The sequence below is a fragment of the Myxocyprinus asiaticus genome, chromosome 15, assembly GCF_019703515.2.
Source record: "Myxocyprinus asiaticus isolate MX2 ecotype Aquarium Trade chromosome 15, UBuf_Myxa_2, whole genome shotgun sequence".
NCBI lineage: Eukaryota > Metazoa > Chordata > Actinopteri > Cypriniformes > Catostomidae > Myxocyprinus > Myxocyprinus asiaticus.
The window spans coordinates 8,701,616-8,720,065 of NC_059358.1; the positions used below are offsets into that span (position 1 = coordinate 8,701,616).

Below are 18,450 nucleotides of genomic sequence, written 5' to 3' on the forward strand. Positions count from 1 at the left end.
TTATATATATATTTACATATAAAAGAGAGGAAGGGAGATTGGGAGTGCTTTGTCTGGCTTTGAGAGTTAAATGAGCCCAAAATGAGACACTCACTGCTGTATTTATACCTCATTACCTCTGCTGAACTCTGTCTTTGTGTGTGTATGTGTGCATCTAGCTCCATATACCACAGCATTATTATCTAATGGTGTGCGAGAGTGAGATGAGAAGGTTATGGGATAACTCACTTACACAGTCACTCTCTGTGTTGTGTGTACTGTATGTGTATGGGTATTAATGTCTTTATATGAGCAAATATGCATCAGCTCTGTTGTGACCTGAATATTCCAGAACTATCAAATATATCTTCTATATTTTTACATGAACATCAGCCCCCCCCGCCAAATCTTTGATACTGTGGGGACGAGGGAAACGGCTAAATAAACATGCTAAATAATGTCTTTATGAAAATGTAAAAAAATCCATATCGTTTCTGTGAGGGTTATTTTTAGAGGCAGAGTTAGGATAGAATATATAATTTGCTCAGTATAAAAACAATAGATGTCAATGGTAAGTCCTCACAAAGACAGAAAAACAAATCTATGTGTGCATGTTCCCAGCCTCACCTTTCAGTCTATGGCTCAGAATATGTTCCAGAATGGAGACAAAGTTGATGAACTCAGCAGATGTGTCATCTATCGTCTCAAAACACAAGCGATCAATGAGAGTCTTCACTGAAAACCTGGGAAAACAAACAAAAACACAACCATGACCATGACTGACTCTACTACACAGTCCAGTTTAAAGCAATACAAACACGTCCAACAGCTCATAAAAAACGACTGACAAACTGAGGATTTGTGATGGCATAATGTGGCATTACAAAAAAACAACTCATCCCTAGATGATTTAATAAAAAACAAAGATTGTGTTTACAGTAAGCCACTTACAATAGAAGTGAATGGAGCCTGTCCATACACTGTTTCACAATTATAGCAACAAAATGTAAAATGTAACACTGGTAAACCTTGTAATCTGGTAAAATGCCATAACAGCAAAAATTCCCTGATTTTATCATACTAAAATAATTTTACATACGTATAATGTTTACATCTTGTAGCTGTACTTTAAACAGTGTTCATTTTAAAATTTCTAGACTAGCCCTATTTACTTCCATTGTAAGTACCTTACTGTAACCAAAATTTTTGCTTTTAAAAAGAAAAATAGGAGGGAAAAGTTTAAATATTTTCTGTAGGAATCAACATTATGGTGTAAATTTTACACTACTATATATTAAAAGGATAAAAGGATAAATTATTTAACAAATTAATTGGCTGACATTCTTCTATTAGATGGTATACAGTAGTCCCTTAGATGCAAACTAAGGTAAATAGTTGGCCTCTATGGTTTATGCACAGTGATAAACACAGTAGCTAGGTTAACAGGTGTTTCGTGTCATAGATGTTTCTTTATTGTATTTTAGCATGGCTGGAATGCTGTACTGACCAATCAGCATCCAGGACTGGAACTAGACGTTTAATGATTACTTGTTTGGGGAGTCATGTGATGCTATGCAAGGGTTGGTCGCTTAGAGGCGAGCTCCGCTTAAACTTTGCAACAATTATCCTTTTAAGCAATTTTAACCAGTGAGAACTGTATTAGTTGTGTTGGCTAAACTGTGCAGGATGTCGTAAAATTCAAAATCGTCAGCCTGTGGGGACATTAAAAAGCACTTACGTTCTCACGCCTCGCCGGTTCAAGAAGGCAGAGGTCCAGTCGATAGTGGCAGTGAGCTTCATGACGTAGGTAGGGATATCTTGAACATTTATGCAGCGCTGACGAAAATATCGACCGACATGGAGGGCCTCACAGAAATACGTCGAGCAATCACATCTATGGAGGCGAAACTTTCCACCCTGATCACAAGAATGGACGATATTGAAAAACGGGTCGAGTTTCTGGAGGCAGCTGAAAGAGAGGTACAGGCTAACCTGTCTGCTACCAAGGCTGATATGGAGCAGGTGTGAGAAAAACTAGACGATATGGAAAATTAAAGCAGGCGTAATAATGCTTGTTTTGTTGGAATCCCCAAGGGAAAGGAAGGTCAGGATATGGTGAAGTTTTTGGACGGGCTTATTCCGAATTTGATCGACACAGCAGACTGCCAGCTTGAAACTGAGCGTGCACACAGAGTTTACGGTCAGCTTTCCAGGGCGGGTGACAGATCACGATCTATCCTGGCAAGATTCTTGCGGTTGGCTGACAGAGACTTTGTTCTACGAGCGGTTGAAGCGCATTTTTTTACTGTTCTGTGGGATGCTCAGGATTTGATGGTTACATCAATGCTGGAAAGTGGTATATATAATTTTGCCTTGTGTACACAATTTATCTTTACATGTCAATATGTCACTTTAATATAGGTCAAATATTTCCACGTGGAATGTTTTTTAACAAAATTTGTATCCCCTTTTCTCCCAATTTGGAATGCCCAATTCCCACTACTTAGTAGGTCAAGCCAAGTCAAGTCATTTTTATTTGTATAGCACCTTTCACAACACACATCGTTTCAAAGCAGCTTTACAGAAGATCTTGCATTAACAGAAAATGAAACTGTAATATCTATAATGTCTTAGTCATCATTGTGTAGTTTGATAAAATACAATTGTGAATTGTGTTTAAAAATTAGTAATTAAATAATAATTGTATTTATAACCCCAGTGAGCAAGCCGAAGGCGACTGTGGCAAGGAACACAAAACTCCATAAGATGTTGGTTAATGGAGAAAAAAAACCTTGGGAGAAACCAGGTTCACTTCTGGCTAACATCATGAATATAATGCCAATATTACTTATGTATAGTGCATGTCATGGTTTAAAATTATTAAACTAAGTAAGTGTTAAGGGTCAGTGTTTAAACAAAGATTTTGTATGAACTGTAAGATTAATGACTGATGTATTTGAAGTCCATCCTGGATTAACTGCAGAAGTTCACATAGATGCAATTGTCCTTGTTAGTTGGCTGATGAAGTGTAGTCCATCATTAGACCGAGGTGATGTAGGCAGAGATCAGTTAGGTGCATCACAGTTCATCCTGGCTGGTAATTTCGGTGAGGCCTATCCTAAGTCCAAGTTTCAGGCAATGGCATATGAAGTATCCCAAGTCTTATGGTTGGAGATGGCATCAGTTCATCCTCTGAGGTCCATCGTAATAGACTGAAGTGATGTTTGGCTGGCACCGGCTGCTATTAGTCATCATCACTCAGCTACACATAGCAGTGGAGTCCAACACGAAGCAGGAATGGAGCTGGATCCAGCCGGTTCTGGTGACCTCAGGATAGGAGTCCTGAGGTTGAGACAGGGAAACAAATAGAATAATATTAGCATAGATGCCATTCAATTTATTGCAGAGTTATAGATCACGATCAATGGTTCTGGTTTCTGGTTCCGGCAGACCTAACTAAAGCAGCCTAATTGTGAGTTGAAGGATACATTAGGTGTATGCCTGTCTAAATAGATGAGTCTTTAGTCTAGACTTAAACTGAGTGAGTGTGTCTGCATCTCGAACAGTGTTAGGGAGACTATTCCATAGTTTAGGAGCCAAATATGGAAAGGATCTACCTCCTTTTGTGGATTTTGAGAGTCTAGGAACTATTAACAGGCCAGAATTTTGGGATCGTAATGAACGTGAGGGATTATAGCGTGCTAGAAGGTCACTTAAGTATTGCTGAGCTAGACCATTCAAATCTTTGTATGTATTTAACAGAATTTTAAAATTAATACAAAATTTAACAGGTAGCCAATGTAATGATGATAAAATGGGGCTAATATGATCATATTTCAAGGTTCTAGTCAGCACTCTGGCTGCTGCATTTTGAACCAATTGAAGTTTATTTATTGATCTTGCTGGACATCCTCCCAGTAATGCATTACAATAATCTAATCAACTCCATCATTTACAATTAGTGCTTTGGTAGAAAGAGATCTAATGTTTAGTAGCCCTACCTTCATATGATGTTTATCTTTAATTTTTTTGTTTTGTTCAAGTTTGACCTTAATCAAACATTTTTTTTAAATGATTTAGTGAGAGTTTTGTGTTTGGTAGTTCGGGGAACAGACACAGTCTCTGGAGGGATGGAGTCCATCTCTTTTTAGGAGGTCAGGTCTACCCAAAAAACTCTTCCAATTGTCTATAAATCCTATTCTATTCTCCAGACACCACTCAGACATCCAGCCATTCAGTGACACTAATCTACTATAAACCTCGTCACCATGACGAGCAGGGAGGGGGCCAGAGCATATTACAGTGTCTGACATCATTATTGCAAATTCACACACCTCTTTAACATAATCTCTAGTGATTTCCGACTGGCGAAGCCGGACATCATTAGTGCTGACATGAATAACAGTTTTAGAAAATCTACGTTTAGCATTAGCCAGCACTTGTAAATTTGATCTGATGTCAGATGCTCCGGCACCTGAAATGCATTTAACAATAGTGGCTGGAGTCTCTATTTCTACGTTCAATCAGCAATCACCAATAACAAGGGCTCTTTCAACATGATTCTCAGTGGGTGCATCACTCAGTGGGAAGAATCGATTGGAAACCCTAACAAGAACGGAAGAGTGGTGTCGCTTTGCTGAGCGAGTATGCCACCGTGACATCACCCAAACGCCCTGCTGCAGGGGCTCTACAGCCAGAACCAAAGTGTGTGTGTGGCTCTCTATACTGCCCGCATCCAAAACAGTATCTACCGGCTTCTTTTTCTCACTGACCTCCACTAGCGTTCGGATGCATGTCTCTAACTCATTAACCTTCTCCGTCAGCCTGACTAATTCCTTACGTTTATCACATGTGAATCCCTCACTGCTGACAGAAGAAGCTATTGTAAACATGTGACATGCAGTGCAGGAAGAAATAACATGAGCGGATGCCATGACTTACCACAATTGATTGTTGTTGTTGTTGTTTGTTGTTGCTGAGTGGTGAGGGTTTGAGATCAGTGTGAATCCCTCACGCAGCTGTTTTATTGTTATGGTTGCTCTTGATAAGTGGTGCTTTGAGATCGATGCAATAATCCGTGTAACACAGAGGAGAAAAACCAGTGCGCGCTGTAAAATACACAGTTTAATCTCGATAAAAACAGAAAGCGGATGCACATGGAAAATGCACACAGTTGAATCGCGATAAGAGACTAATGCAGGGGAAATCCCGATGCGTGCTGAAAAATGGCAGATGTTAAGGATTAAAAGCTGAAAACAGATAGATAAGCGATGCTAAAAAAGCTAGCAGGCTACAAGCACAGACTCGAGCTAGGTGCAAGCAGCAACAGGTAAAAAACACACAGATGAAACAGGTGGTAAAATGACAAAGGATATAACGAAGAACGTATGAGAATAAGAATAAGCAATGCTAAGCAGGCTAGCACTCGTAAAGTGTGCTGTCAGCAAAAGGAACAGGAACAGGAAGTCCAGTGACGTTCCTGATCGTCTCTGATCGGGTCCTCGTGGTGGCGCAGTTACTCATCTCAGTCTGGGTGGCGGAGGACAAGTCTCAGTTGCCTCCGATTCTGAGACTGTCAATCCGCGCATCTTATCACATGGCTTGCTGTGCTTGACACCGCAGAGAATCACAGCACAGGAGGCTCATGCTACTCTCCGCGATCCACGCACAACTTACCACGCGCCCCATTAAGAGCGAGAATCATTAATCGCGACCACGAGGAGGTTACCCCATATGACTCTACCCTCCCTAGCAACCGGGCCAATTTGGTTGCTTAGGAGACCTGGCTGAGTCACCCAGCACACCCTGGATTAGAACTCGCGACTCCAGGGGTGGTAGTCAGCGTCAATAATCGCTGAGCTACCCAGGCCCCTCCACGTGGAATGTTAATAGGCTGGGGCACCCTATAAAAAGAAGCAAGGTTGTATCTTTCTTTAAGCATTTACAATTTAAATGTCTCAAACAGATCAAAGATAATTTAGGAAGAGTCATTATTGCTTTGGCTGAAATACAGGGCAAAATCTTATTTTGGCTAATATTTATGCACCCAACGCTGATGATCAGAACTTTTTTATAGATCTTGAGGTAAAGTTACAAGCAGCTGGAATCCTTCATGATATGGTTTTGGGTGGAGCCTTCAATATGTTAATGGATCCAGTCCTTGATCACAGTAATGCAAAAGTGTGTAGACCCTTTAGAGCAACATTGACACTTCAGAGGATGTGTAAATATCTGGGTCTTACAGACATTTAGAGACTTCTGAATCCATATGGGAGGGATTATACCTTTTTTTCATCAGTTCATAAGATTTACTCTAGAATAATTTTTATTTTGACATTTAAGTCACTCATTCCTTTTGCCACGGATCACTCAACTGGGAACATTTTAATTTCAGGTCATGCTTTGGTATATTTAGAGATGTTGCCACTTATAGAGAGAAGAAAATCATATAGATGGCACTTTAATACATCCCTTCTACAAGAGCCTGAATTTCAACAAATGTTAAAGAGAGAAATCAATGTTTATGTAGAAACCAACTGGTCCTCAGTGTCCTCTGTGGGCATGGCATGGGAAGCACTTAAGGCAGTCCTTAGGGGGCGGATCATACAATATGCCTCACTCGTTAAGAAGATCAAAGCACAGGAATTAATGTAATTGGAAAAGAGTTTTAAAAGTGCTGAAACAGAGCTGAAGCGCGAATGTCATCCAATAGTCTTAGAGAGCTGACTCAGCTAAAATATAGGTACAACACTATATTGTCACAGAGGGTAGAGTTTTGGTTATTCAGGGCAAGACAGACATACTTTGAGTCAGGGGACAAGGCAGGGAAACCTCTTGCCAGACACATAAAATAGAGAATTTTCTTCCACCATTCCTTCAGTAAAGTCTTCTGGGAGCAAGATATTTCTTCTGCCACAGATATTAATAAGGTCTTTAAAGATTTCTATTTCAATCTTTATAATTCCATGTCATCGTCTACCAATAAGGATGTTAGCAATTTCTTAGAGCCATTAGAACTTCCTAAATTGACAAATGATTAAAAAAAATCTCTCTTGACTCAGATATTACTTTGGAGGAGCTTGCTGAGGTAATTAAAGCCTTGCCAACAGGTAAGGCACTGGGGCCAGATGGTTTTGTCACAGAATTTTTTAGATCTTATGTCACAGAACCCGGCAAGGCTGTCCTCTCTCCACTTTATTGTTTTGTCTTGCCCTGGAACCATAGCAGCCGCAATAAGAAAAGATGATGATTTTTCTGGTGTTGCTGCAGGTGTGGTACATAAACTTCTACTCTACGCAGATGATATATTATTATTTGTCTCCGACCCTTGAAGATCTAAACCTACCCTCTATAGAATTATTAATTCTTTCTCCAAATTTTCAGGATACAGGTTGAACTGGTCTAAATCAGAAGCTCTTGATCTGACAGCATATTGAGTTCATTTTGACCCATTAATGAAAAAGTTCTTGTGCGATGTTGATAGTTGGGCTTCACTACAATTGTCTATGGCTGGGAAGGTCAATGTTGTAAAAATGAATTGTATCCCCAAAGTAAATTATCTACTGCAGTCTCTCCCTCTAGAAGTTCCTTATTTTTATTTTAAACAATTTGATAGAATATCTAAGTCTTTTATTTGGAATGGTAAAGGACCTTGGTTGCATTTCAGTAAGTTACATAGACCAACTGACAAAGGAGGTTTAGGCCTCCCCAAAGTTTTGTTTTATTACTATGCTTTTAATCTTAGCCACCTGGCAAATTGGTCTCTTCCACCACACAAGCCCCTCCCTGGTACAACACTGAACAAGCTGTCCTTTCCCCAATTTCACCATTCCAAAGTCTTTCTATTAAATTGCCTAGAGAAGCAAAAATGCAACCTATTATTTCACATTTACATTCAGTATCGACAAAGGTTTCTCGCATGTTAAATTCTGATACTTACCAAAAGTTTCCTCAAGTATATGGCTGAACCCCAAGTTATGTATTGATAAGTCTCCCTTTTGCTGGAGGGAGTGGATCGAGAGGGGTGTTGCTACATTTGGTGACCTTTATGAAAATGGAGCTTTGAGATCATTTGAAAATATAACACAGCAATTTGGGATTTCTAGGTCTCAATTTGTATGGTCTCAAAGACTATGTATAGTGGGTGATTAAACCTACGGTTCTTAAGTAGGTGACATATATATAAAAAACTGGGTCCAAACTAGTGTAATGATTGGCAGACATATTATTCTTAGAGGATGGAAGTCAAAAGGCACTCCCTCATTTAAAAAATGGTTCACCGAATTGGGCAGGGTGGCGGCATCATCTACCAACAGCTTGGTAGACTTGACATGTATGGGAAGAAATGGGACAAATGCTTGACCCTTCTGGAGGGCTTTCAGCGAAGATCATGTGAAGAGAAACATGTTTGTGGTTGAAATTGTAAATCGTATCCTTTGTGGATTTTTTTCTTTTCTCCTTTATTTGTTGATTTTTATTTTTCCAAAAAAAAAAAAAAATATTTTGTGTGTATATACGTACTGTATGTGATGCTTGCTTGACCACGGGATGTTGTTGAGGGTTGGGGTGGGGTTTGGTATTGTGAGGGGGATGGATGTGGGATATTGGGGGTAAAAAGGGTATAATTGTTTGATTCTGTTCATGTATATTGAAATTTATTTTATGTAATATATTAAGTATCAATAAACACTGTTAATCTCAAAAAATTATTACTTGTTTGTCTCCCTGGATGCACTGACACAGTAAAAATTAAAGCTCAAAGTTTAGCAGAGAGACACAAATGGACACTGAATTCAGAGAGACGAGTCTCCAGTAAAATGCTAAAATAAAGCTTTTAAGAGTTTTTCAAATGGAGATGTCTGATATTTTGTGGCACACTATTAGAGCGGTTTATTACTGTTGGTCTCATCAGATGTAATTGTGGCATAAATGACTGTCCTTTTCATTATCTGCAGCTTCTGTGCTTTTAGGAGTCTCCATGTGACTTTACAAAACCCAGCAGTCTTCATGCAAATGTCATTTGAGAGATAATTTCACTGCTGACAGTTCCTTCTAAAACACATTGAGGAAGGTGGAAAAACAAGGAGGAAAATGTTCTCTTTGAACAGACTGTAAAAATGAAACATAATAAGGAATTTGGAAAAACTCAAAACCATTATAACAAGATGCACAGCCATTAGCAGTATTCAATATGCAAAAGATTTACAAAACACCTTACTTGCACCATTTTGCTAACTTAAAGCTGATACGTGTTATTTTCAACATTGAAATCCTCTAATATCTCAGCTTAATATGCAGAGACAACATTATGAAAGCCATTTGTAGGTTGATTTCACCTAAACGTATAACATTGTCTCTGTGATGCTATCAAAACATTTCTATTTGTTTGAGCATGCCAACAAACCCACAAAGCAACATTGACTCAAACAATGGCGTGAGTTTGGGGTGGAAAAATCAATTTCTACAACCAATTGATGATGGGGGGAGTTTTCTGCAATCTGTTTGAAAACAGTAATTAATATTCACAATTCCCTTTGGTGATGCTAGTGGTACACAAATGACACATTTCAGCTTTCAACCACACAACCTCTTTCCTAAATCGGAATTAGAAGTTAAATCCATATCAACTGAAGCGATGTGATAGGTGTGGGTGAGAAACAGAACAATATGTAACTCTTTTTTTTAAATTTTTTTATTTTACTGAAAATCTACATTTTCACTTTCACTTCCACGTTTAGGTGTGGAAGCGACTTTCACTTTTACATTCAGCCCCCTACCGGTTGGGGCTGTTCAAGACTCAAAGGTGGAGAATGATAGTTAAAAAAAGGGCTTAAACATTGATCTGTTCCTCACCCACACCAATCATATCGCTTCAGAATATATGGATTTAACCACTGGAGTCTTATGGATTACTTTTATCCTGCTTTTATGTGACTTTTGGAATTTCAAAGTTCTGGTCACCATTCACTTGCAATGTGAGGATGGACAGAGCTAAGATATTCTTCTTAAAGTCTTTATTTGTGTTCTGCAGAAGAAAGAAAGTCACACATATGGGATGGCATGAGTAAATGATGAGAGAATTCTCAAAAAAAATTTTGGGTGAACTATCCCTTTAAGTTTTTCTCCTATTAAAATCATAAGTTTAGGGTTTACATAATGGGTTACGGTTAGGTTTAGGTATGGGTTAAACTTAGGAAAAATCGTAGGAACACTTTGGAAAAATGTTTCTCTTTCTTCCAAGTATAATACAACAGCAATTTTTCCTATTAAAATCGTTTGGGTAAGTTAGGTTTATGGTTAGGTTTAACGTTTGGGGTTAAACTTAGAAAAGTTGATGCGTTTATTTTTCTCTATGGGCATACATTTTTGTATGAGCCAACTCGTACTATTATTACTGATTGTCATAAGACACAAGACGTTTTGCGGACTGCTCAAACAAACAGAGCACTGTTTTGAAAGTACCGCAGAGCCAGTGTTCCCACTCTTCAGGATGTCAATCTACGAATGGCTTACTTAACATTGTTTCTGCACATTAAACCGGATAGGAGAAATTATTTTAGTATAAAGACTACACACATCACTTTTAAATTGTAACGGATTCTAATAAGGTTTGTTTGTTGCATTCGTTAATGTTAGTGGCTAAATTACACAATTTACCTGCAAAAAAATATGAGATGAAGGTAGTTGAGAAGGTTTAAAAATCTTTGGACTTGTTTGAGATGTCTCATCATTAGTATTTATTTTCTTTCAAGCCGATTTTAAAATAAGCACCGATTCAAAGCAATATTCTAATGATCATTATAATCATAAATGTCTTTATTGAGGACTTTCTGAGTGATAAAATGAACATCCTCTAAAGTCTCTTTGAACGTTAGAGCATGTTCACCAAAAAAGTGACTGCTAGAACAAACCTGCAGAGATTTATTTTGTCCCTGAATGAACTCCAGATCAGATTAACAGGAGATGAAATGGATTTCTGCTTATCGGTTCCTCTGTTCTCTCTCTCTCTTTCATTCAGTAAAATGACTTTGTTTGTCGAGCCATGAGCTTCAGTCTACAGAGGATGTTAATCACATACACGTCAAACTCAAAGTCTTTTGATTGGCTGACTCCTGCTGTGCCCCCCTTCATAGATATGACATTCATTTGTATTCATACTGATGCTTTTTTCTGCTTCAAATGTGCTCTGTGTGGCACTGCCTAATTAAGACTTACAAATGGATTAATCCACAGTCATATTCATATTTATTCACCTACACGGCTCTCTGAACTCGATTATGATTGGTCAGCTGTGACATTCTGCAGTCAAATAATTTTGTATGACTGCTAGACTGTATAATTGATTGTTGTCCCAGGCCACCGATTTCCTACACAGTTGTGCTACTAGTGTTATGTCTCATTTCAGGTATAACTTCATAGTCTCTTTCTTCTCACATAATAAAAAAAAAATCAACTCAAATTAATATTTCATGTCCATTTATTTATTCATTAAGTAGCTATGTAATGGATAATGTACCCTCTGTGAAATTGTATGTTCCGATAATAACAGACTGACTGCACATGATCTCTTTCTTATTCAGTGTTCTGAGGTGCTCATTATGCATCCCATACTCAAGGAAAGTCAAACACGAAGTATCAACTGACATCACTCGCTTTAACAGTCATGGTAATACATTCATTGAAATAAAATATATGAAAACAGGTGTGTGACATCTGTGTATTGTGTTTAAAAATCGGTCGTGACACTCTGAGGTCTCCACATAAACAAGAGTGAATCAAATTATGAATGAGTAAGTGTGTTTATCAGTTAAACTTCCTTACTGCCCCTTTACAAATGTAGAGTGGGTTTGTCTAACCTAATGAGATGCCTAACTAGTTGGTAGCATTTTTGGGCATTGGCCATATTTGCCAAAAAAGTGCAGTGTAGGAAGGCAGATCACTAGAACACAGCCGAATATTTGTACAACTGGATGATTGTTCAATTTACAAATCTTTATTAATGATTACAGGGCAACACAGCAAGTATCCAGAAGTCTGACTGTCACCTGCCAGAATCACACTAGACGTGTACCATGGTAATACCATGTTTTTTTTGGATATGTACCATGGTAATACCATAGTTTTTGGACATTTACATGATAATGCCATGTTTTTTTTTTGGGCATGAACCATAGCAATACCATGGTTTTTGGGCATAGGCTATACCATGTTAATACCATGTTTGTTTTTTGTTTTTTTTGGACATGTACCATGATAATACCATGTTTTTGGGCATTTACCATGTCTAATACCATGGTTTTTCAGAATCAGAATCAGAATGAGCTTTATTGCCACACAGAACATTACAGTGAGAATATAAAACAAGAGTATAAATAGAAATTCACATTTAATTCGGATGGAAATTGGTACTTTTATTCACCAAAGTGGCATTTAACTGATCACAATGTATAGTCAGGACATTAATAATGTGAAAAATTACTATTAGAATTTGAAATTTTTTTTCAGAACTTCTTAAACTACTTCAAAGAGTTCTCATCAAAAAAAATCTTCCACATGCAGCAATGACAGTTTTGCAGATCCTTGGCATTCTAGCTGTCAGTTTGTCCAGATACTCAGGTGACATTTCACCCCACGCTTCCTGTAGCACTTGCCATAGATGTGGCTGTCTTGTCGGGCACTTCTCCCACACCTTACAGTCTAGCTGATCCCACAAAAGCTCAATGGGGTTAAGATCCATAACACTCTTTTCCAATTATCTGTTGTCCAATGTCTGTGTTTCTTTGTCCACTCTAACTTTTCTTTTTGTTTTTCTTTTTCAAAAGTGGCTTTTTCTTTGCAATTCTTCCCATAAGGCCTGCACCCCTGAGTCTTCTCTTTACTGTTGTACATGAAACTGGTGTTGAGTGGGTAGAATTCAATTAAGCTGTCAGCTGAGGACATGTGAGGCGTCTATTTCTCAAACTAGAGAATCTCTGATGTACTTATCCCCTTGTTTAGTTGTACATCTGGCCTTACACATCTTTCTGTCCTTGTTAGAGTCAGTTGTCCTTTGTCTTTGAAGAATGTAGTGTACACCTTTGTATGAAATCTTCAGAGTTTGGCCAATTTTGAGCATTGTATAGCCTTCATTCCTCAAAACAATGATTGACTGACGAGTTTCTAGAGAAAGCTGTTTCTTTTTTGCCATTTTTGACCTAACATTGAACTTAAGACATGCCAGACTATTGCATACTGTTGCAACTCAAAAACAAACACAAAGACAATATTAAGCTTCATTTAACAAACCAAACAGCTTTCAACTGTGTTTGATATAAAGGCAAGTGATTTTCTAGTACCAAATTGGCAATTTAGCATGATTACTCAAGGATAAGGTGTTGGAGTGATGGCTGCTGGAAATGGGGCCTGTCTAGATTTGATCAAAAATGACTTTTTTCAAATAGTGATGGTGCTGTTTTTTTACATCAGTAATGTCCTGACTATACTTTGTGATCAGATGAATGCCACTTTGGTGAATTAAAGTACCAATTTCCTTCCGAAACTGCAAAATCTATACATTATTCCAAACTTTTGGCTGCCAGTGTTCAAATAATAGGACATATAATAGAATGGCATATGTACATGTGCAAGTGGTAATGTAGTGCAAGGCAGGGGTATGTACAGTTATTGAATTAAATGTGTGAAGTTACATATGTACAGTCATGTGAAAAAGAAAGTACGCCCTCCTTGAATTCTGTGGTTTTACGTATCAGGACATAATAAAAATCATCTGGTCCTTAGCAGGTCTTAAAATGAGGTCAATTCAACCTCAGATGAACAACAACACATAACATATTACACCGTGTCATGATTTATTTAACAAAAATAAAGCCAAAATGGAGAAGCCATGTGTGAAAAACTAAGTACACCCTTACTGCTTCCATTGGAATTAAGAGGCTAAGTAGTAGCTAGGTGCTGCTAATCAAATGCCCTTGATTAATTGATCATCAGCAAGTGTGACCCCCTCTATAAAAGCCGAAGTTTTAGCAGTTTGTTGGTCTGGAGCATTCAGGTGTTTGTAAACACAGTGCCAAGGAGGAAAGACATCAGCAATGATCTTAGAGAAGCAATTGTTGCTGCCCATCAGTCTGGGAAGGGTTATAAGGCCATTTCCAAACAATTTAAAGTCCATCATTCTACAGTGAGAAAGATTATTCAAAAGTGGAAAACATTCAAGACAGCTGCCAATCTTGCCAAGAGTGGACATCCCAGCAAATTCACCCCAAGGTCAGAACGTGCAATGCTCAGAGAAATTGCAAAAAACCCAAGAGTTACATCTCGGACTCTACAGGCCTCAGTTAGCATGTTAAATGTTAAAGTTCATGACAGTACAATTAGAAAAACACTGAACAAGTATGGTTTGTTTGGAAGGGTTGCCAGGAGAAAGCCTCTTCTCTCTAAAAAGACATTGGCAGCACGGCTTAGGTTTGCAAAGTTGCATCTGAACAAACCACAACACTTCTGGAACAATGTCCTTTGGACAGACGAGACCAAAGTGGAGATGTTTGGCCATAATGCACAGCTCCACATTTGGCGAAAACCAAACACAGCATATCAGCACAAACACCTCATACCAACTGTCAAGCACGGTGGTGGAGGGGTGATGATTTGGGCTTGTTTTGCAGCCACAGGACCTGGGCAACTTGCAGTCATTGAGTTGACCATGAACTCCTCTGTATACCAAAGTATTCTAGAGTCAAATGTGAGGCCATCTGTCCGACAGCTAATGCTTGGCCGAAATTGGGTCATGCAATAGGACAATGATCCCAAGCACACCAGCAAATCTACAACAGAATCGCTGAAAAAGAAAATAATAAAGGTGTGCAATGGCCCAGTCAAAGTCCAGACCTCAACCCGATTGAAATGCTGTGGCGGGACCTTAAGAGAGCTGTGCATAAACAAATGCCTGCAAACCTCAATGAACTGAAGCAATGTTGTAAAGAATTCCTCCGTAATGATGTGAGAGACTGATAAAGTTCATACAGAAAATGACTACTTGAAGTTATTGTTGCTAAAGGTGGTTCTACAAGCTATTGAATCATAAGGTGTACTTAGTTTTTCACATATGGCTTCTCCATTTTGGCTTTATTTTTGTTCAATAAATCATGACACAGTGTAATATTTTATGTGTTGTTGTTCATCTGAGGTTGTATTTACCTAATTTTAAGATCTGCTAATGACCAGATGATTTTTATTATGTCCTGATATGTAAAACCATAGAATTCAAGGAGGGTGTACTTTCTTTTTCACATGACTGTACATGAGATATGTATTTACATTATTGCACTATGGGGGAGTGCTGAAGCAGTTTAATTGTATTTTTGGACATAATACCATATTTCTGCCATTGAAGCATTACCATGGTAATACAATGTTTTTGGAACATGTACCATAGCAATACCATGTTTTTCCTTTGTTGGACATCTACAATGTTAATACCATGGTTTTGCACATGTACCATGGTAATACCATGTTTGTTTGTTTTTTGGACATTTACAGTGGTAATGCCATGTTTTATTGGCATTTAAACATATCAAATATCATGGTTTTTGGACATTTACCATGTTAATGCCATGGTTTTGCACATGTACCATGGTACTATATTTTTACATGCTACCATGGTAAAACCATGTTTTATTGACACCATTGTAATTGTTATACCAAGATTTTTGTCATGTTACATAGTAATACCATGTTATACCATGGTTATATCATGCATTTTTGGACATAAAGCATGTAAATACCATGATTTGGCATATGCACCATAGTAGTAGCATTTTTTTTATTTTATCATTATTATTATTGTTTTATTATTATTAATATATATATATATATATATATATATATATATATATATATATATATATATATATATATATATATATATATATTTTTTTTTTTTTTTTTTTTAACATGTTCCAAAATGTTACCATGGCCTTCTTTCAAGTATCTTTAAGCATATATAAATACCATGGTACATGGATATGGTTATCATTCAGTACCACAGTACTTTTTACAATCTCTCGATCAATATGACGTAAGGCTCTCCATTTGACTGGTCTCAGATCAGCGCGTCTGTTCAGCGCACGTACATCATCCCATATTCCATGATCCAACATCAGCAAAATTGCAAAAACAAACGTGAAATATATATACAATGACATAAACACGCGTTTGCTGCTGGTGCTGCAGTATACCACATATGCCTGATGATTAATGTGTAATCAGAGTTTACCTGCACACGGTTATCAGATTTCTCCTCTCTATGGACCTGATTCGCGCCGCTGCTTTTTTACGAGCTCCGTTAAACCCGAGACTTAATGATGCCATGATCGCCTTTCTCTTCTGATGCTTTAGATCAGTATCCAGCTGACTGACTCTTACTAAAGCCATAGAAATAAAATAAACGAGTGGAATGGTCATTTGCGTGAAACAGAGTCATAAAGTGGGAGTGTGTGTGTGTGTGTGTGTGTGTGTGTGTGTGTGTGTGTGTGCGTGTGTGCGTGCGTGGGGGGGGTCTGATTGGTCAGATACGGTGGATTAAAATAATATATATATATATATATATATATATATATATATATATATATATATATATATATATATATATTACTTTTCACTGGTATTTTTAGTTATTATTATTATTTTTTTTAAGTTTCTATTTCATGTGTTATGTTTTAAGTGTAAAGTATTGTCAAGAGCGCTGCTGAAGCGAGTAGCGTTGTCACGTGATAACTGTTACTTTTCTCATCGCTGGTCAGGGTGGACCAATCATAGATTGTTGGACAATGTTTTTTTTATTATTGTTATTATTATTTTAATGAATTTGCTTATACAGATTCTAATTTGCATGTCAGGAACCAATCTAGGCAATTAATATACTTCATCGATTATATTTAACAGTCTACAAGTGTTTGCAATAAGACAAAAAGCTTTCTGAGACTTGATTGCGGTTCAATGGGGGATATGGCTTTCTGGGCCACCGTGCGCCCCCTGGAGGAAGAAGCCTTTGTGATCTCATAACAACAGTTGACTGACATGTGCCGCCTATTTACTGTAGTAGCATCTGTGCTGATCATGAGCTTTTCAGATTCTCATTATGGAGCGACTATAGTTTAATTAAGCGTCGAATTTACACCGCGTAAAAGTGCTAATAATTAACACTGTGGTCAGGAGAAGTACCGAGTATTATAATTATTATTACGATGACTATTTATTTAATGATAAATTCATTACTAAAGGTTTAGTCTAATTCATTATGGGTGTTGTGTATGTACTACAGCTCACAAAGTGGCGCCAACATACTAGTTCATTTTGAGAACAGCCAATACAACAAAAGAAGAAACAAAATTTGGCCGCTATGATAATCAAGTAAATTAACAAATCTTCAACAAACTTCGCCATTCTTTATAATGGAGGATTCAGACTCAGTGGAAGAAAATATTGAGCCAGGATGAACATTTTACGAAGCAATCCACAAGCTCTCATATGCAATCATGTAAGCAAATCACATTAGGTTTGTATACAAATAAATCCGTGTATCATTCGTTCATGAAACGCCCCTTTCTTCTGATTGGTCAACCTGCACCGTCGTCTTCCTCAATGCTGTGAGACAGAATAAAAGTTCTCTGCTGTTTAATTGCTCAGATAAATTAGTCTCAGTTAATATTAAATTATTTACCATTTATTCGCCAAAACTCGCCACATTTATTGCAGCTGAGCTATCTCTCTCATCAAATAGTCAGACACAGTGCCTACACAACCGTAAAATGTTCACTGAATGCAGACAGGGTTTCGTCTTCATGCGATTCAGCATTAGGACAATCAGTGCCATGTGAAGCAATTTATTAGAGCGACACACACACACATATTATTAAGATGTTTATTAAGATTAATCCCTCACTCTGTATGCCAAATTCCTTCTCACAGTTATCCTTCTTGATTTATTCATTTATAAGTGGTACCATGCAGTGCAGCTGATCAGTTGGGCACTGGTGGTCCATACTGCACTGGAGAATAGGCTGGCATTCGCAGTTAGAGTGATCAGACGTCACTTTAAAAGCGGGGACAGTCCCGATTTTGCAAGTCATGTACCGCGTCATGGTGGACAAATGGCACTTTTCCACTGCACATTACGGTTCGACTCGACTCGACTCTGCTTGTTTTACTTTTCTGAGCTTGCTTTTCCACTGCAGTTTAGTGCCGCATCAGGGTGGGTGGGATTATTGGCTGATCGTCATAGTTGCGCCGCCTCTACTGCCGTGTCATCATCTTAAACGCGACACAAACGTTACTGACCGTAAACAATAACACGACCGCTAGCTGTTAGCTACTAGCTCATTGTGCTGCATAAAGCAGTTGTTGCATGGTGATTTTACACAAGTGTAACAGTTTAAATTGGCCTGGTTGTTTTAGAAGCAAGCTTTCAAGTAGCTG

The 18,450-nt window shown here is 38.0% G+C and overlaps 1 protein-coding gene across 2 annotated transcripts in view; it reads right to left on the reverse strand.

Annotated features, from left to right (window-relative positions):
• LOC127453073 (RUN domain-containing protein 3B-like) overlaps positions 1 to 16,391 on the reverse strand; it is a 33,493-nt gene extending 17,102 nt beyond the window's left edge. For both annotated transcript variants that reach the window (XM_051719098.1, XM_051719097.1), the window contains exons 1-2: positions 16,250 to 16,391; positions 607 to 722 (exon numbers count right to left, since the gene is read on the reverse strand). In XM_051719098.1, coding sequence (XP_051575058.1) covers positions 607 to 722; positions 16,250 to 16,344 — 211 coding nt within the window. In that variant the 5' untranslated portion in view covers positions 16,345 to 16,391. The remainder of the gene's footprint in view (positions 1 to 606; positions 723 to 16,249) is intronic.
• Positions 16,392 to 18,450: the final 2,059 nt, after the last annotated feature.